The 20,252-nt window shown below is 53.0% G+C and overlaps 1 protein-coding gene across 1 annotated transcript; it reads right to left on the reverse strand.

Moving 5' to 3' along the window:
- Positions 1-1,238: 1,238 nt before the first annotated feature.
- Positions 1,239-13,703, reverse strand: GUCY2D (guanylate cyclase 2D, retinal; the record flags this gene model as incomplete). The annotated part of the gene is made up of 18 exons (XM_079904938.1): positions 12,715-13,703; positions 12,328-12,632; positions 10,064-10,415; positions 9,396-9,480; positions 9,030-9,132; positions 8,526-8,627; positions 6,894-6,974; positions 5,321-5,527; positions 5,066-5,222; positions 4,377-4,526; positions 3,626-3,774; positions 2,953-3,116; positions 2,665-2,857; positions 2,255-2,429; positions 1,858-1,956; positions 1,665-1,759; positions 1,466-1,551; positions 1,239-1,332 (listed from the first exon to the last, which is right to left on the reverse strand). The coding sequence occupies exons 1-18, from the start codon at positions 13,502-13,504 to the stop codon at positions 1,239-1,241; spliced, it is 3,387 nt and encodes a 1,128-aa protein (XP_079761064.1). The 5' UTR covers positions 13,505-13,703.
- Between the last annotated feature and the right edge of the window lie 6,549 nt (positions 13,704-20,252).

The following is a 20,252-nucleotide window of genomic DNA, read 5'->3' on the forward strand; positions in this document are numbered from 1 at the left end:
GGAAGTCCCTCTGACCGTTCTCTCCCTGCTCAAAGGGGTCTCCAGTTCTGCTTGCACATCTCCAGGGACTGGAGGCTCACCACCTAGTGACAGCCTGCGTTGGCTACAGCTGCTGGTAACTTCTGCCAGGTTCTGCAGCAATGGCGAAGGCCACCCAGAGTCCAATATGCCAAGGCTCAGGCTCTGGGACATCAGAGTTCCACAAAAGAAGCTTTACCTGGGGACTTACTGGGATGGGAGGGGTTGATACCTGTCGCAAAGATCTAAGCTGGGAGGATTTTCTGTTCAACTGCCTGCTCAGCGGCGCCCGGTTAAACAGAGAATACTACTATTCCTGGGTGTTCTGGTTAGGAGAGATTTTGTGGAGTTTGTTTACCTTCGTTTCCCCAAAGCTTTGCAACAAGCTTTTCTCTGCACTTGGGCAAAGTATGTGGTTATGCCACAGAAGAAGGAGGGGGATGGAGAAGCCCTCAAATCCTCAGGCCACACGACACCCCTGCTCTGGTGGAATAGGTGGTCTCCACCTCCTCTGGGGTTGGGACATCCAATCCCAGATCCTCCTTCCTGGGGCCTTTCTGATGGGCTCAGGGTCACTGGGGCTGGAGGCCACGTGCCCAGTGCCCTGTACCCCAAGGCCAACCATTCTGAAGGCCAGCTGTCAGGGCCGGAGGGTATGGAAACCACCTAGGTAGGCCACTCTTCATTTTACCACGGAGGGGAAACCAAGCCCAGAGAGTGCATGAGACTTTCCCAGGGTCACACAGCTGGTTTGCAACCAGCTCTTGCAAAGGCTCAGAATCCTTTGAGGCAGAGCTGGACGGAAGCCACTGGTATTAGCCAGACTTTTGGTCACCTACAGCAGCAACTTTCAGGAAAAGGACCTTCTGGAATAATCCTGAGGGAGAGAGGAGTGTTTCAGAGGGAAACCATGGAAAGGGGTCACGGGGGTTCACCTCAGTAGGGGAGAGTCATTCTCGAGTCTGGACTCCTGGCCCACTCCAGACCTACCGAACCAGGGTCCCTGTGGCTGGGAAATCCCTGGGTTTAGGAACCAGCCTGGGCTCACCAAGTCAGAGAAGGACGGGGACACCTGGCTTGAGTGGGACGTTCTGCAGGCAGGCAGGGCTAGGTCCTCAGGCTGGGGAAGAGGTGCCCGTCCTCCAGGAAGCATGTGTGTAGCCCCCGGGGTCTGTGGGGCGTGGGAGCCAAGGGGGCAGTACCTTGTCCCAGGCCCAGCCTCACTTTCCGGAAAACTGGCCCGGCCTCGCCTTCTCCAGCTTCTGGCGCCGCTCAGGCGGGATACTCTGCAAGCTGATGCCGTGGTTGCTGGCCCTGTGGCGAAGGGAGGGGCGGCCTCATGGAGGGAGGATAGGCAGTAGGAGCGTGGGGTCCAGTGCAGGGCAGGAGGGGAGGGAGGGCATGGAGGGACCAACTCGGTCATGGCGCGTGAAGGCCGGATCCTCACCCCGGTTGCAGGTCAGGCGGTTTGGGGATGGGCTTGTCGAAGCCGCGTCTGCCCACCAGCCAGTACGTTTCCTCGCAGCCCTTGCCCTGGGGAGACATGGGGGAGGGGAGGACTCAGGCGGACTGAGGTGAGGGCCGGTGGATCTCGAGGTCTCAGTGGAACCGGGCGTGGCGAGTTGCGTCTTCCAGCCCGGCCTCACCTTCAGCTCCGTGTGACCCCGCACCTCGGTCTGGAAGCCCTCATTTAGGGCGCAGAGAATCTCCACGGTGCTCCGGTTCACGTGGATGCGGTAAGCTGGGATGGCAGGGGACACCGTGAGCTCAGAGGACACCGTGAGCTCAGGACACCCCTCCCGCGCCCCCTCCCCGCCTCTCCCGCCCCGTCACACTCACGCAGCCCGGTGGACTCCATGCGCGAGGCGGTGTTGACCGTGTCCCCAAACAGGCAGTACCGCGGCATGGTGAGGCCCACCACGCCCGCCACGCACGGGCCTGTGGAGACACGCGCTGTCGGTGGGCTGGCTGGCCCGCGCTGAAGCTGGCCTGCTGGCGGCTGGGTGGCACCTAGGGCTCGGGGGGCCTTTAGCACCGCATAATCTCCACTGGCTTCCCAAAGAAACCCTCTCAAGCGTACCCTCCCAATTACAGTGCGGTGCCTGCTGTTAAAAGGTGGCTTCAAGACAAGTCCCCGCCCCCACCCACTCCATGAGTTTGCCTCCCATCTAGGAAACCTGGAGCCCGGCCCTAACGAGGGAGATGGGCTGGAGAGCCCGGGAAGGCGCAGAGTTACCCGAGTGCAGGCCGATGCGGATGCGCACGGGCACCTCGGGCATGTGCCGCATGCGGAAGGTGCCCACGGCACTGAGGATGTCCAGAGCCATGTTGGCGATCTCTGCTGCGTGCCGCTGCCCGTTCCGTTGGGGCAGCCCTGAGGCCACCATATAGGCGTCCCCGATTGTCTCCACCTGAGGAGAGGATTCAGTACTGAGCACCCCGCCAATGCCAATGTCCCTTGTCGGGAGGCCTAAACTGGGGTGAGTGCAGAGATCCTGGGGAGCCTTCCAGCTGGGGGACTGAGCTGGGGACCGGCAGAGGAGAAAAGGGACAGGAGGGCTGGGAAAGAGGATCGTGCTGGTGACCTCGGGCAGGGGGGCGGGGGCCGGAGAAGCTGAAGGAGGGCTTGCCCCCTACACACCCCACCTTGTAGACATCATGGGAGCCGATGATGGCGTCAAAGAGCGTGTAGAGGTCATTGAGCAGGTCCACCACTTCGATGGGCTCACTCATGGCTGAGATGGTGGTGAAACCCACAATGTCACTGAAGTACAGTGTCACCTCCTCGAAATACTCGGGCTCCACAGGTGTCCCCATCTTCAGCGCCTCAGCCACAGACCTGGGGATGGCAGGTGGTGAGCTCACCTGGAGGCCACCCCAGTCTGGCTGGATTCCAGCTGTCCTCCCCACCCACCTCTCCCCATAGGCACCCACGGAGGCAGCATCTGTGTGAGCAGCCGGTCTGTCTTCTGCTTTTCCAGCTCCAGCTCCTCGGTGCGCTCCCGGATCAGGTCCTCCAGGTTGCTGGAGTACTGCTCCAGCATCCGCAGCATCGAGTCAATGATGTTCATCTTCCGGCCCTTGTTGATGCTCTTGAACTAGTAGGAAGAGGAAGCTGGTGGGGCTGCTGAGGACCTGGCCTGCCATGCCCCCTCATGGGGCTGTATTATTCCTGATCCTCTGCCCCCACCCCCTTTCATCTATACCCATCGAGCCCGTGCTGCCCTGTGCTGGGCACTGTGTTTTCACACGTTATTAGGAGGTCACCTGTTCTGTTAGCAACTGACAAGGCGCTGGAACCAGCCCAGTCTTTGGACTCCCAGGCCAAGGGTCCTTCTCCCTCACTAGGCCAAACACATACTCAATAAATGTCATTTGAATTGAATTAAATATTTCTCCCACCCAGAGATCCATCTTCCACTCCAAAGGCCTCCACAGCCCCCGTTCTAATTCTGTCCCCACCAAACCCTTAATCCTCAGAAGACCCCTTAGGAAGTAGCCTGGAAGGTCAGAGATCCTGCCGGCTTGCCTTCCTGCAGCCTCCCCTCCCCCACCCCAAGTTGTTGGCAAACGGCCAGCCCAGTCCTTGCCCAGCCCAGCCCCTGACCAGCTCGAAGGTGCGGTCCATGGAGGGCCGAAGTTCCGGCTGCTCCGCCCAGCACTGTTTCATCAGCTGGATGCACTCCATGGGCGCCTGGTCCATGGACACCGAGGGCCGACACAGCGGAGGGGGGCTCTGTACCCTCTTCACCACTTCTGGAGGCATGAAGGGAACAAGAGGGGGGGTGTGCCGGAACAGAAGCCACCTCTGACTCTGGCCTGATTGTTGAAGCTCAAGAGGAGGGGGCTGGAAGGGGAAGCTTCAGTAGGTGGGGAAGTGTAGTGTGGGAGGTGTTGCTGGGAGCAACAGGACCCTGAACCCTGGGGGCCAGGGGGCAGTAGGAGGGGCCAGGCAAAGAGACTGACATTTATTGCACATGAGACAAGTGAGCGTTAGAGTGATCAAGCAGCATGCTGTATCCTATGCGTGATAATATAGATTTGAACCAGATCCGTCTGCTCTGTTTCCCCCTTCCCCCTATGGTGCTGCCTCCCTGGGGCCCCTAAGAACCAGAGAGGAGCTTGCTACCACCGTTGGGGCAGCAGGCTGGGTCCAGGGTCGGGACAGAGGAAACCACTGACGTCTGGGTGCTGGCCGCCCCTCCCATCCTGATGCTTGGCTCTCCACAGCCCTGACCCTTCAGAACTCAGTTCTAGGGAGTCCCACATAAGTTAAGTCTCAGCACCGAGCGAGGCTGGGTCTCTGCCTAACAGCAGGGTGTCTTTCTAGTCCAAAGGCCAGGCGAGGGCGGCCGTACCCTCGGGAGTCAGCTCCAGCATGGCGTAAGGGGCGCTGCGGCACACGACCTCTTGCATGATGATGCCCAGACTGAAGACGTCGCCGGCCAGCGTTCCCCGGCGCTCCAGGGCCGGGTCCCGAAGCAGCTCCGGGGCTGTCCATAGCTGGTCTGGGGTCGGGGAAGGGGGCGTGGGCACGCGGAGGGCCATAGAGGCGCTAGGGACAGACCCCCCCACACCCTCACCAGAAAGCCCAGGCTCGCACCCGCTCAACTCCCCAGCCTCAGTCTGGCCCTGCTGCCCGCAGTCATCCCCAGGAGAAACTAACAGAATCCCAGAGCAGGTCTCAGAAAGCCGGGCCCTCACAAATAGGACCCGCCCTTTAGACAAAGCGGTGCCGAGAGCAGACTAGGTCCCTTGGGCACAAGCCCCGCCCTTAGGCAAAGCCCCACTAGAAGCAGACCCCCCCCAAAGGGCAGGAGCTCCGCCCCTCAGGCACAAGTCCCGCCCCCTAACGACTCCCCGCCTCCCCAGTCATGGAGCCAGACCCCCTTCATCTCAGAGGTCACAAGATCTCCTCCGCGGCAGGAGTCCCGTCCGGTGGGTGTGGGATGGAGAGAGTGCGAGGGAAGGAGGAAAGGAGAGGGCCTTGAAACAACGGGGATGCGGGGGCTGCTCGGCCGCCCGGGAGGCAGCCGGGGAATCCTACCCTCCGCGCTGGGAGGCTCCGGTAACACCCTCTGCGCTTCCAGCAGTCGCCCATGACCGTGGTCGGTGACTTTAAGCACGAACCTCCCGTCCACCACGCAGTTCCGTGACTTCAGCCGCCCGTGGGCCACGCCTCGATGGTGCAGATACCTTATTCCCTGGAAGGAGTGGCGTCAGGGGCAGCCTCAGCCCACGCGGTTCCCCCCGCCGGCTCCTCCCCGCCGCAGCCCACCCGGTCCCACCCCGACACGCACACCTTGATGAGGTCCAGTAGGAGGGAGGACTTGAACATCCAGTCCAGCTTTATGTCTCTCTGAGCGAGGAGGTCTTGGAGGGAGCCACGGGCACAGTGCTCTGAGACCACAGCCAGCATCCCTTCCCCGGGGGCCGCGGCACCGCCAGCTCCCCCGGCCAGGAAGAGCCCCAGGTAGAGGGCCACGTTCTCATGCCGGAGCTCCCGGATCTGGGGGAGGGGGTGGGAATTAACAGGCATTTGCTGTTTTGGGAGAGAGGTGGGGAGGAGGCTGTTCTTCAGGTCTGTTTTTGATTGGAGGATGGGGTAAAAATGGTGAGTGGAGAGGTCTATAGGGCATGTCGGGGCTTCCTTCTACAGATACCTTCTCTCTCTAGGAAAGACAACACAGTCAAAGGCCACCGTGCAGACACTGAACGTGGTGTTAACTTAAAGTTATGAATGAAAAGACAATTTTGCGCTGGCAAATCAGGACCCAGGCAGTTTCTGATTTATTAACCATAAGACTTTGAACTTCCTGGGCCTTAAGGGAAAACACCTCATGAAGGAAAAGCTCCTGGTACTCACCACCCCCCACCCCCAACTTCTGATATAACCGTCCCTTGGGGGGAGAATCAGGCAGACACTGCAGTGCTTTCAAAAATCACCAGAAGTGGCTTATGCTGGTGACTCAGCCCAGGGCTGCTTTGCTTGTTACATCATTGTGCCAGATAGATGCACCCCCCCCCCGCCCCGCCCCCCGCCACGTTAAGGAAGAAGGACTAACTAGTTGAGCTGTGTCCCAGAGGAGCCAGCAACAAGGCCACACCCACTCGGTGGGACAGAGGCCCTCACAGTCTGGCTGGGAAAATGAGGGCTAGTGGGTGACTGGTGCCCTTTCTAGTTTTTCTTTGGTCCAACAAGGGGCTTCTTTTCATCTTAATGCCTGTTGTTAAACGGTGATTTAGTCCGTTGACGACTGGTAGCCCACTTAATGACTTAAGTCATTCTGCAGCTGTGACCAAGAGCTTCTATGGCGGCATCCAGGAAGGAGGCCAGGCCAAGGCTGTATGGTGTTAGGGGTAAGGGGGGGCACTAAGGTTGGAATGACCAGAATAAGCCAGTTTATAGCCTCCTTGCCAACTTTCCACGTCACTCAGTATGCACCAACTAGGCCATTCTGTGCAAGCAGCCTGACAGAACTGGAAACCCATTCATTTTCTAGCATTCACTCAACAAACATTCACTGGATGTCTCTAATGTTCCAGACACTGTGCTGGGTGCTGGAAATATTAATACAATGGAGGGGGAAGGGGAAAAGCCCTCACTCAGCTTACAGTGCAGGGAGGGAGGCAGATAAGAAATAAGCAAGCACACACAGGTGAACAATTACAAATTATGATCAACACCTCCAAGGAAAGAACTAGTGTTATAGGAGAGCATGATAAGAAACCTGCTTTAGAGAGGAGGGGACACTTCACTGAGAGCTCTTCGTCATCCCTGCCACAGTGGGGTCTACTTGGACTCAGCTGCAAAGAGAAGGCAAGGAGGGAGGAAACGATGGCCACCTCACACCCCATCACAGGCCCACTCTCACCTTGGAGAAGGCCATCTTGGTCGCTGGGCGGATAGCTATGTGCTGTTCCCCCGGGAATTTCTTCAGCCAAACCCAGTCTCCCTGGAGCAGAGATAGGAGTAGGGAACTCGGTTTCTCAAAACCCCATGATGTGAGGAGCCGTAGAGAGCCCCCGTGTTTCCCTTGGCTCCCTGCCCCAGAACCCATCTTCCATGTGACAAAGAGCTTCAGGAACAAGGGGTATAACGTCTGCCAGCCCACTTCACAGCCAGCTGCGTGAGAGCCCGCCCGTGGGAAAGAGAGACGCAGAGGCTGTCCTCACCACGCCAGATGCGCTCACCAACAGCCCTATTAAGTGAGCCATCACCACCACAAGTGTCATCGAAATCACAGCCCTCATCACCACCCGCTGCCATAAGAGAGCACTGTGGTGGGCGTCAAGGAGTCTGGGTAGATCACGCGTTATTACAGACTAACGGTGAAGGATAGACAGCTCCCCTGCAGGCTCTGGGCCTCGCTGTCCTCAGCTGTCCGCAGGGCCAGTTCATGGGCGTGCGACCCATGCAGTCCCCCAGGGCCCTGTGCTCAGAAGGGCCTGAGCTTGGTTCAGTGATCTGCTGCTGTCATCCTGAATGAACAAAGGGCACCTCATTTTTATTTTGCCCTAGACCTTGCAGATTATGTAGTTGGCCTTGCCTGTTGATAAAGGATTTGGACTAGGAGGGAATTCTGGGGGTTTGGTACTGACCCCTAAAGAAGATTTGGAAATAAATGTGGAGACATTTTTAATTGTCACAAAAACTGGGGGCTGTGATCAGTGGACAGAGTCGGAGACAAGTGGCGCTAAACATTCTTCAAGGCATAGGGTCCTGCCCAAAACGACAATAGTGTTCTACTGGGAAATGGCTGCAATGGCCTCTAGGTGACAAACTAGGAGTCTCTGCATTCTCTCCACGACATGACACCCAAGAGCTCTACATCTCCACTCCCTCTTCATTAGTGGAGCTCTCTCCCAGCGCTCTCTGAATCTGTTCTCATTATCTCCCACCCATCCCACCACATTCAGATCTGCTGACCCCGTGGTTAATGTCCTAATGCCCTTTTGTGACTTTCTTTTTCCCCTCTAAGTCTTGCTGCTCCAGAGTGTGATCTGATTGGGGTAGAAGTGCTGGGTGGGGCCAAGACATGGGTCTGGCTTGAGTCAGAGATTAGCTCAGTCTGGAAGCCCCTTCCTGAACAATCCAATCCTGGAAAAGTCCTCTTTGTGACCATGAGATCACTTCCCAGATGAACCTCTGTCTCAATCTCTCCAGGGAGGCCTGTGCCCTTCAGTAACCCAAAGGCTTGGAGCACTGAGGGGGAGGACGATGACCTCAGTGGCCTCTTCAGGCTACATGCTGGTCCCATCAAACTCCCCACCGTCAAGGCCTCTAGTCTTTAGGCCACTGTGATTAGCCTTTGAAGAGCCCTCACCCGGATAATGGCTAAGGGAAAATCCCCCAGCAGGAAGGATTCCCAGATGCTCCCCTTTGAGGAGGAATCCATGAACTCTCCCTAGTTCCCACTCTGGGCTCCTATCCCCATTTCCTGGACTCTGCAAGATACGACGCAACTCCAGGAATGGAGCCTGGCCTGCCCGGGTCTCAGGCTCACCTCATAGAGGCCAATGTTGGTGTAATCTGGGCTCTGGCTGTGGATGCTGCGAACGTCTGACAAGCTGCGGGCGGCCAGACTCCATCGACTCCCCTGGGCCACCTGGAGGGTAGAGGTCAGTGCACGGGGTCAAAATATACTATGGGGTCAGAGTCCTGGGTTGAGGTCAGGCTTAAATCTGGGGATTAAAGAGGGGAAGGGAAGAAATCTTAGTTCGGGAAGGTGATAATGACATTACTTCCCAAGTACACGACACTTCAGAGCTTACAAAACAAACACATTCATTTTCTGTTGGCGCTTCACCCTGTCCAAGGAAAGCGGTCAGGACAGGGGCTGTTACCCTCATTGCACACATGAGGGCGTTGATCCCAGCACTCAGACCTGGGATGGAGCCAAGGCAGAAACCAGGCCTTCCCAGGTGGGGGCTGGGGTGAGGGCTGGCCCAGGCAGGGGACCGAACATATAGGGGAGGACAGCTGGGTCCTGGCTCCCCTCCTCCCCTACCTTCCGAGAGCTGCTCCTCTGCGGGGGGAGGAAGGTAACGTCATCCAGAGTCAGGATGATCTTGTTGGGGCCGGAGACCATTTGGATGTGAAGTAGCCGGTGCCTGGTAGAGAAAGGAGGTCATCTTTGCAAAGGGGACCAAGGTCCATGAGAGGAAGCCAGTGGGGGAAAATGCTGGCTCAGGGGAGGGCAGTCATCCGCAAACCAGACCCCCCCGGGACTCCGCCAGCCCTCCAAGACTCCTTCCTTCTCCCCCTCTCCAAAAGACATCCTCCCTCCTTCTACTCTTGGGTGGGCCCAGCCTGCTGCACAGTTGCATTTCTGGCAGGTGGAGAGCCAAGCTCCTCTCCTACTTACCCTACTCACCTAAAATAATGGGCCAGGAAGGCCCCTGTCAGCCCCATCAAAACCACCAGGAGGAAGCCGAGAAAGACGACGCCGGGCTCCACCCCTGGAGGGGCAGTGAGAGGAGAGATGCTGAGGACTGTAGCAGACGGGAGGCATCCTCTCTAGCAGAGGTCCCCAGCCCCTGGGCCGCAGACCGCTACTTGTCCGCACAGCCTGTTAGGAACCCGGCCGCACAGCAGGAGGTGAGCGGCGTGAGTGAGCGAAGCTTCATCTGCCGCTGCCCATAGCTGGCATCACCACCTGAATACCCCGCCGCCCCGCCCCTGTCCGTGGAAAAACTGTCGTCCACGAAACAGGTCCCTGCTGCCAAAAAGGTTAGGGACCGCTGCTCTCTAGGGAAGAATGCGGTCACGTCAAATCTTGGAGGCTCCAGAAAAGGGGGATGGGAGCCCATAACAGGATCTAGGGAAAGGTCATGGGGTCCTGCAAAGGGCGGGGCGGGGGGTGGTCTGGGAATGCTAGAAAGGTTCCAAGAGGGCTCCAGGGGCTCGGCAAGACAGTGGTCTCTGAGGAGGACCTGGAAGGGCCTCCAACAGGAGTTACAGGATGAGAGTTCACTCTCTTTCACCACTTTGTGGAGGGTTCATGGTCACTGTCCCAGTGTGGGCTGGGATGTTTGCCCTCACCTCCATTGCAGATGACGTCTGGGTCGAACCAACACGAGGGGTCGGGCCCAGGCCCCCGTCCCCCTCTAGGAAAATGCACCGGGGTTCCGGCGGAGCGGAAGAAGCCCCGGGTGGGGTTCAGCACGTATGTGGTGAACAGCCGGTCCCCAGCTGCATCCGTGTCCAGCAGCACAAAGGAGGGCTCCTCGGCTCCTCCCAGGGCCCCACAGAAGCCGTGGACCTGGGCATCCCGGACGTGGCGGGCCACGGCTGCTCCGGACACCCAGCCGCCACCTGCGGCCGCCCGCGCTCGCGCCACGCCCCCGGCCAACAAGAAGACCGAGTCATAGATGGTGCCGAAGAGAGGGGATACCTGGGGAGGAAGGGTAGGGGGTTCAGGTTTCAGGGTCATGGCCCATAAATAGATGGGGACTTACTGTCTCCACTTATCCTTTCATTGGGCCTGTCGAGTCCTTCAAGCCCTGTGTGTTTTGACTGTTCACACCTCCTAGTTAGTGGTTCCATATCTCTCCTCATTGGCTCTCTCTTCCTCTCTTCCCAATTGTCTATCCCACCCCTTTTTACCACTGCCCTTTCCTCTTTTCAGTATTCTTACGCTCTTCTTATCACTTGTGACTTCTAACTCCAATACCTACATCTCCTCTCTTCCCTCTCCTTTTGGTTGCCCTGCATATATTTTTAAAATCATTACCTACCATTCATTGAAAGCCTTCTTTCTCGTCTTTTGGTTGGCTTCTATTTTCTATCTTTAGGTCTTTTCTTTTCCCCAAGGCAACCACCTGATCTCACGGAGCTTCTCTATTATTCCCAGTTCCCATCTCTCACAGCGCCAGGCACTGTGTAGAGCACTAGGGATATAGCAGGGTACAAGACAGAGTCCCTATCTCGAGGAATCTTTCCTCTAGTGGGGAGAGACAGACAGGGATGTTAATGCAGTGTAAGGAGTGAGGGGAGGGGTAACTGAGGGAGCTGAGGAGACAGAAAAGATGCCCAGCCCAGGCTGGGGGAGGAGGAAGAGGCTTCCAGAAGTGACCATCCCTCAGGGGACGAATCCGAAATATCTGGGGGAGTGTAGGGACAGGAGAGAGGGAACAGTACATCCAGTAGCAGAGAAGCAAAAGAGAAGGTCACATCTGGGGAACCCAAAGTAGCTCGGTCTGGCTGAAGTTCAAGAAAGAAGGAAGAGAGAGGAAGACGTGAGACCTGATAAACCAAGTGAAGAGACCTGTATCTATTCAGGGCAAGAGAAGCCACTGGGAGACTTTGGATGGGGCCGTGACACAGTCAGATGTGTCAGATTTCTGAAGTTCACTCTGATTGCTGGGTGGAGAAAGGCCTGGGGTAGGTAAGTGGTGAAGCAGAGACCACTTGGGAGATTTTATTTGGGGATTTGGACCAGAGGTGCTGTGGCCTGAACCAGGGGTGTGACAGTGAGGATGGAGAAAGTAGATGGATTCAAATGACCTTTGGGAAGCAAAAGTGACAGAACTTGGTGTCTGGATGTTGGAGGAAGGGTTAGAGGAATCAAGGGTGACTCCCAGGGGTCTCACTTGGGCAGCTAGGTGAAAGGCTATGCTACTGACTGAGAACTGAAGAGGGTTTTCCCCACCATTTCCCCCACCTCTATTTCCCCACCTGTCCTCCATCCCATCTCACCACTGTTCTCAGGGAATCCTGGATATTAGCTGCTTGATGGGAATAAGCTGTGATTCTAGATGGTTATAGAAGCCCTTGCTCCACCTAGGGACCTTTCTGCTTCTCACAAGTTGTAAGGCTCTCAAAAAGTTAAGACCACTAGGTGAAGCCCCAGAGGAAACACCTCCGAACTGGGCATGGAGGCTGGATCTGTATTCTCCCTCCTTCCTGCTCTCTTAAGAACACCGGTTGTTTGATACAGACTGTATGTCATGGCCGTGTTGGAAGTGGGTTTACTTTGAAGTAGACTGCAAAAGATGCTGCAGTGCAGAGTTTGTTAGCGTTTGCTCCTCGGAGCTGACCTTGAGAGGTCTCATTGCCAACTCTCTGGAAGCAATTCCAATACACAAAGCTGCTCCAAGCAAGGCCAGAGCCTTTACATCACCCAGGACATGCAGAGCTGCTGGTTATTCTCTCCCTGCTGGCCTCCTACTCCCTCCTATTGACTGCATCCTCCTCTCATTCCATCGACTCTATCCACTTCTCTTCCCATTGCCTCCGGCCTCCACCTCCCCTTTTTGGCTATTCTCTGCTCTCTTCCCCTCTTCCCTCCTCCCTGGTCCCTCTACCTGCTGCAGATTGAGGTCAGGGGGCAGCTCCTGATGCTCTTGGGCCCTGCGCAGACTGTCCAGCACGCTGCCTCCCGGGGGACAGTGACGCGTGAGGGTGAGCACAGCATCGTGGGCCTTGCGAAGCTGTGAGCTGTTGGCGAGCACGGCCAAGGCGTCCGGGTCTGGAGACAAGGCGTAGTGCAGCGTGTCGAAGGGCAGGAAGACCAGGGACCCATCAGCCAAGCCCAGCTCCTCTGCAGCCTCCAGCAGGCAGCGCTGCTCCTCACCGCCCAGCAGGACCGAGTGCATCACCATGATCACTGCTGCGGACAAGAGGCTCCGCTCGGTGCTCTGTCCTTTTCTCGCTGGACGGCCGACCCTCCCGCATCCTGCAGGGGAGCCTACCTCTGACTCTGGGTCCACCTTGGACCCTCCTCAGGGCCTCCCGGGCTCCAGACAGGTCCGAGGGCTCCATAGAGGTCACCAGGGCAACGGGCAGACCCCGGGCCCTGAGCGCCGTGGAAAGTGCGCGTCCCGCCTCCACCCACAGGTCCTGGGGGGCGGTGACCACGGCCACGTGCGCCCAGCGGAACGCGCGCAGGAGGGCGTAGAGCGCATCCGCCGCGGGCGTCACCGCGGGAGCCGTGGTGCCCGCCGCCCGCATTCCGGGGCAGCCCCAGGGAACCAGGGCGATCCCCGCCTCTTGAGCTAGTAGCTGCGCCGGCCGGCAGGCTGCGGGGTTCACCGGCCCCACGAGGCCCGAGACGCGGGTGAGCGCGGAGGATACCGCCCCCAGCGAGCCCGGCGTCCGGCACGGCTCGGGCAGCAGCGCGACCTCGAAGCGGGGGCCGTCCTCCAGGGCAGCTTCGTGGTTCAGGCGGGCGGCGGCCAGGCGGGCGGCCAGGTCCGGGCGGGCACGGGCGAAGATGGGGTCGCAGGCCCAGGGGCCCAGCACCCCAACTGTGAACACAGCGGAGAGGGCGGGGCGCGGCAGGAGCAGCAGCGGCAGCAGCAGCAGGGGGCGCAGCAGAGGCCGGGGCCGGAGCAGAGGCCGGGGCCGGGACGGCGTCCGGGGAAGGCCGGGCGGAGACGGAGTCTCCCGCGTGGGGGCGCAGAGCCCGGGGTCCCGAAGCCCACCCGCGAGGAGGGCGCGGGCGGTCATTGCCGGCTTCTGAGAGCATAAACAGAGCAGCATGAGAGGACGCGACCCCCAGGGCTCTCTTAGGGCTCTCCGCAACCCCCAAGGTTCTCAAAGCCCAATTAACCCACGGCTTGTCTATGCTTCCACACCCACCTCCGCGGGCTTGGACGACTATATGGGGTCAGGGGCATAGCCTGGAAGCACCCCCTTTCCCCCCCGTTTTGCTCTGCTTCCCGCTCCCCCTTGTCTGCCCCTCTCCCCCTCTTAGAGCTGTCAGGGGTCAGTGGGGACACTCCCATTCCCTTCCATGGTCTCTTTCCGGCAGGAAGGACCTGGAGTCCGTGTGGAGGGGGCTCTGCCACTCACCGGAAAGTCCGGGGCTCGGGCCAGAGCCGGGGCTCGGGGTCACAGGGCCGATCCTTCTGACGCCCTCCCACGGGTCTCCTTTGCCAGGGCCCAGGGCGGGGGTGTGGGAAGAGCCGCCCAGAGCCCTTAATCTCCCCAAGCTGATTAGGGTCTCTTAAGCAGGCAGGGAGGGGCTGGTGGAGGATGGGGCTCCCTGGGGTGGGTTCTGTCCTAGCTTCCAGGCAGCCAGCCAGATTCTTTCCCCTCCCTGTGTCCCAAGCCCCCCACCATAACCCCCAGCATAAAAGCAGCCGCAGGTCCCCCTGTCAGGCTGCTGCCACATTACCCTGCTCAGCCTGGGAAACAGCAAGATGTGCCCATGGAGACCTGTGGGTGATCAGTCCTGGGGTCCCATTTCCTCCAATCTTGTTTCCAGTTCTGCCAGCCAAGTCAGAACCAAGTCCCTTGGCTGGCAAAGTCTACACCCAGAGACCAAACCCAAACCCAGTCTGATATCTGCCTTCTCTCACCTGCCCACACTTGATTCTCTGACCTCCACTTCTCCATGCCTAGGTAAGCATCCCTTTGGCTTTGGGTAGGCAGAACCCCAGGAAGAAATGGAAAGAACTCTGACCTTGGGCAGGCCTGGGTTCAAATTCCTCCTTATTGGCCTTGTGACCTTGGGAAAGTTTCTTAATCTCTCCCAAGATTGTTGTGGAAATTATCTGTGACAATGAATATAATTGCCAGGAAGACAAAAATGGAGAAGACAATTTTAAAGAAGAATATAATGGGATACTTGCCGTACTATATATCAAAATTTATTACAAAACTATAATAATTAAAACACTGTAGTATCGGTGCAGGGATAAACAAATAAACCAATTGGACAGAATAGAGACTACTGAAACAAACCCAGCTAAAATGGAAATTTGGTGTATGAAGGAGTGGACATTTCTTATCAGCTTTTCCACAAATGGAGCTGATTAGTTAGCCATACAGGAGGGGGAGGGAGGAGGTAGAATTTGATCACTATCTCACACTACAAAATCAATTCCAGGTTAAAAACATACATAAAAACACAATTTTAAACTTTAAATGAATCATTTTCCAACTATCATGGCAAAGATTGGATCAGGAAAGAATCATCAGTGGATGCTAAAGCTAGGAAGAAATTTTGATGAGGAGCAGGATATTTGCATATCTTTTTTTTTTGAAATATGTATTTATTTGTTTGGCTGTGTGGGGTCTTTGTTGCGGCACAGGGATCTTCATTGCCTGCATTGCTGCCAGCGGCATCTAGTTCCCTGACCAGGGATCGAACCTGGACCCCCTGCACTGGGAGCCTCGAATCTTAACCACTGGACCACCAGGGAAGTCCCCAGAGTATTTGCATGTCTTAAGGTGTCTCCCTACCGATTGCTTATGAGTTTGGGGGAGCAAAAAAATAAAAAGCAGTTATTAGGGCTTCCCTGGTGGTGCAGTGGTTGAGAATCTGCCTGCTAATGCAGGGGACACTGGTTCGAGCCCTGGTCTGGGAGTATCCCACATGCCGCAGAGCAGCTAGGCCCGTGCGCCACAACTACTGAGCCTGCACTCTAGAGCCCGCGAGCCACAACTACCGAGCCTGCGCGTCTGGAACCTGTGCTCCGCAACAAGAGAGGCCGCGATAGTGAGAGGCCCGCGCACCGCAATGAAGAGTAGCCCCCGCTTGCCACAACTAGAGAAAGCCCTCGCACAGAAACGAAGACCCAGCACAGCAAAAATAAATTAATAACAATAAAAAAAGCAGTGATTATACAGTGGAGAAATTGGACAACGCTTTGACTAGCATTGGTCAACCAATGAGGGGCAGATAGACATTGTGTCCCTCCAGACATCATAACCTGAGAAAGATACAATACTACATCTTTGTAATACTGCACAGATGCAATACTGCACAATATTCATCTATGTATGTTCCAGCCGAGAGTGCATTTCGTCAATCTAATCTCAAGGAAACAGGAGATAAACACAAAATAAGGAACATTCTACTGAAAAGAGGGGAGGGGCCTGTATTCTTCAAAAATGTCAATATCATAAAAGACAAATAAAGGTTGAGGAAATGTTCCAGATTAAAGGAAGCTAAAAAGATATGACAATTAAATGCAATACCTGCCTCTAGTTTGGAGCTTGTACAAAGGGTTTTTAAAACTGCTGTATGGTTATAGAGTTCATAGGATTATAAAAATGCTATAAAGTGTATCAACATCAAATTTGTCAACTGACGAAACTGGGATATGAACAGGAGATTTGATAAAAGTATTTTATCAGTGTAAATTTTGAACTGTGCTATCCCTATTTGTAGGAAGTACACACTGAAGTATTTAGCTGTAAAGCACCATAATGTATGTAACTTACCCTCAAATAGATCAGAAAAAATATATGTACATGTTTTATGTAATATGTATTACATACTATATGTTGTATATTATACTTATCAAATGATAAACAAATGTGATTAAATGTTAACACTATCTGGGTAAAGGGTATATGAATGTTCTTTGTACTATTTTTATCTTTGCAGCATTTTGTAAATTTGAAATTATTTCCCAATAAGAACTAATAAAAAATTTTTAGATAAAAAGAGAATGTCTTTATCAATTCAGAGTAGGAAAGAATTTCTTAAACAAAACACATAAAGTACAAACCATAAAGGAAAATATTCATAAATTTGAAAATATTAAAATTAAAATTTCTGGTCAAAAAATCATATCACAAAGAGAAAACATGAGCCACCAACAAGAAGAAGATATTTGCAAAACATTAACAAAGAGTTAGTACCAAAATATATATTGGATACTATAAAAGATAACCCAGTAGAAAAATGGGCATAGGAAAGGAACAGGCAAGTCATAAGAAAAGCCTAAGGAAAAATGCCCAACCTCACTAATAATCAAGGAAATGCAAAATAAAACAGTGAGATACCATTAACATCCATCAGATTGGCAAAAATAAGAAAGCATGATAATTTCAAACGTTGGTATGAATCTGAGCAAACACAAAACCTACATATTTGTGACGAGGGTGTAAATTGGTGGGCTGTTTGGCAATTAACTTATTAGAGTTGAAGCAATTCCACTTGTAGGAATTACCCTAGAGGAACTAACATTTATTTGTATATGAAGAGACATAAGGATTCATTTACTCATTCAAAAAAAACTCACTGAGTTTCTACTATGTCCCAGGCACTGTTCCAGGCTCTGGGGATACAGCAGTGAATAAAGAGTTAAGATCTCATGGAGGTGGACACAATCACTATATTTAGGGATTTTTCTGTATGTTTGAAATATTTGATAATTTAAATTTTTAAAAAATGTTAATAAAAAACGTTTATGTCTGACCTGTAGTAGAGTCTCAAAACCTAGTAGGTATCAATGTTTATTTATATAGTCCTGGGCTTCTTACTTTCCGTAGGGGTTATTTCCCCCAAGTCTCTCCTCTTCTAACACAACAACTCTAGGAATCATGGATTCTCCACCCAACCCTTCCATTTCACAGATGGTAAGACTGAGGCCCGGAGAGTGATTTGGCTTACTCCATAATCTCCTTTTTTTTTTTATTGGGGTATAGTTATTGGGGTAACTAACAATGTTATGTTAGTTTCTACTATACAGCAAAGTGAAGTAGAGTTCCCTGTGCTATATAACAGGTTCTCATTAGTTATCTATTTTATACATATTAGGGTATATATGTCAACCCCAATCTCCCAATTCATCTCACCCCCACCCCCCCCACCCCGGCTTTTCCCCCTTGGTATCCATACATTTGTTCTCTATGTCTGTGTCTCTATTTCTGCCTTGCAAACCAGTTCATCTGTACCATTTTTCTAGATTCCACATATATGTGTTAATATATATTTGTTTTGCTCTTTCTGACTTACTTCACTCTGTATGACAGTCTCTAGGTCCATCCACGACTCTACAAATGACCCAATTTCATTCCTTTTTATGTCTGAGTAATATTCCATTGTATATATGTACCACATCTTCTTTATCCATTCACCTGTTGATGGACATTTAGGTTGCTTCCGTGACCTGGCTATTGTAAATAGTGCTGCAATGAACATGGGGATGCATGTGTCTTTTTGAATTATGGTTTTCTCTGGGTATATGCCCAGTAGTGGGATTGCTGGGTCATATGGTAGTTCTATTTTTAGTTTTTTAAGGAACCTCCATACTGTTCTCCATAGTGGCTGACTCAATTTACATTCCCACCAACTGTGCAAGAGGGTTCCCTTTTCTCCACACCCTCTCCAGCATTTATTGTTTGTAGATTTTCTGATGATGGCCATTCTAACTGGTGTGAGGTGATACCTCACTGTAGTTTTGATCTGCATTTCTCTAATAATTAGTGATGCTGAGCATCTTTTCATGTGCCTCTTGGCCACCTGTATGTCTTCTTTGGAGAAATTTCTATTTAGGTCTTCTGCCCATTTTTTGGTTGGGTTGTTTGATTTTTTGATATTGAGCTGCATGAGCTGTTTGTATATCTTGGATTTTCCTAGGATCCGTGAAGTGACAACTAATGTAGATAGTGATGAGGAGCGAATTTTTTTTCTTTACTTTTAAAAATTGTGGGAAATATGCATCACATAAAATTTACCATTTGAGCCATTTTTAAGTGTATCATTCAATGGCATTAAATATATTCACATTGTTGGACCACCATCACCACTATCCATCTCTAAAACTTTTTCATCATCCCAAACTGAAACTCCATATCCAGCAAACAATAATTCCCATTTCCCCTCCCTCTAGCCCCTGGTAACCACACTTCTACTTTTTGTCTCTATGAATTTGACTACTCTGGGTGCCTCATGTAAGTGGAATCATACAGTATTTGTCCTTTTGTGACCGGCTTATTTCCCTTAGCATAATGTACTCAAATTTTAAGCATGTTATAGCTTGTATCAAAATTTCCTTCCTTTTTAAGGCTGAATAATATTTCATCATATGCATAGACCACATTTTGTTTATCCATTCATCCCTCCCCGGACATTTGGTTTACTTCCACCTTTTGGCTATTGTAAATAATCCTGCTATGAACATGGGTGTACAAATACCCGTTCCAGTCCCTGCTTTCAATTCTTTGGGGTATATATCTAGAAGTGGAATTGCTGGATTAGGTGATTTTTTTTTTTTTTTTTCGGTACGCGGGCCTCTCACTGTTGTGGCCTCTCCCGTTGTGGAGCACAGGCTCCAGACGCGCAGGCTCAGCGGCCATGGCTCACGGGCCAAGCCGCTCCGCGGCATGTGGGATCTTCCCGGACCGGGGCACGAACCCGTGTTCCCTGCATCGGCAGGCGGACTCTCAACCACTGTGCCACCAGGGAAGCCCCAGGTGATAATTTTATGTTTAATTTTTTAATTTTTTATTTGGAATTGCAACACTGTTTTCCCCAGAGTCTGCACCAATTTATATTTGGGAAGGGGGACAGAATATTTTAAATCTGTGCTGGTCCTCATGCCAGGATCACACAGCCAGACTTCACCCTCCCTTCCAGACCCATACCAGAGCTTGTCTATGTTTCTTGTCTGTTGCCAGCTAAATTTGTATTCAATCTGTAAAGTACCGAAGCAAAATATCCTCTTACACAAAGGGGCGGGGCCAGCTCTTAAAGTAGCTGTTCTGCTGGAGTTACCAGAGGGCAGAATTACATTTAAATCCAACTCTATAAATAACCGCAGCTACAGGTGGAGTGCCCCTCTGGCAGGTCTTGGTTCTCCTTCGTTAGAGGGCAAGGTAAAATGTCTTTCTTCTGGGATTTTTAGTCCTTCCCCCGCCTCCCATAAAGTCATTAAATTTGGGGCTGACAGAAGGAATTAGAAGCCTCTGTTTGTGGAGTCACTGCAGCAGCAGACAAAAAAAAAAAAAAAAAAAAAAAAAAAATTCCTTAAATTTAAATGAGGCAAAAGGACTTTTGAAACCAATCTGGCCTGAATCTCAGAGTAGCCTGGGGGAGTCTAAGTCTTAAAACATAATTCCAATTGAGTTTGAAAAGAACACTGAATCTAAAAAAAGAGAAGGTGAAAGCCAGGATTCCATTCAACTGCAGTTGTAACCGTTAAAGAATAGAGAGGAGGGAACATACAAATATATCATTTTTCCCTATTCAATTAGAAGATAAATTTTAAATCCCCACTTTTGTTATTTCTGATAATACATGTTTCTTGTACAAGTGAAAGCATACAAAAATGTGTAAGTAAGGGCTTCCCTGGTGGCGCAGTGGTTGAGAATCTGCCTGCCAAGGCAGGGAACACGGGTTCGAGCCCTGGTCTGGGAGGATCCCACATGCCACGGAGCAACTAAGCTCGTGCGCCACAACTACTGAGCCTGCGCGTCTGGAGCCCGTGCTCCGCAACGAGAGAGGCCGCGATAGTGAGAGGCCCACGCACCGCGATGAAGAGTGGCCCCG

Source organism: Stenella coeruleoalba (genome assembly GCF_951394435.1).
Source record: "Stenella coeruleoalba genome assembly, chromosome: 19".
Lineage (NCBI taxonomy): Eukaryota > Metazoa > Chordata > Mammalia > Artiodactyla > Delphinidae > Stenella > Stenella coeruleoalba.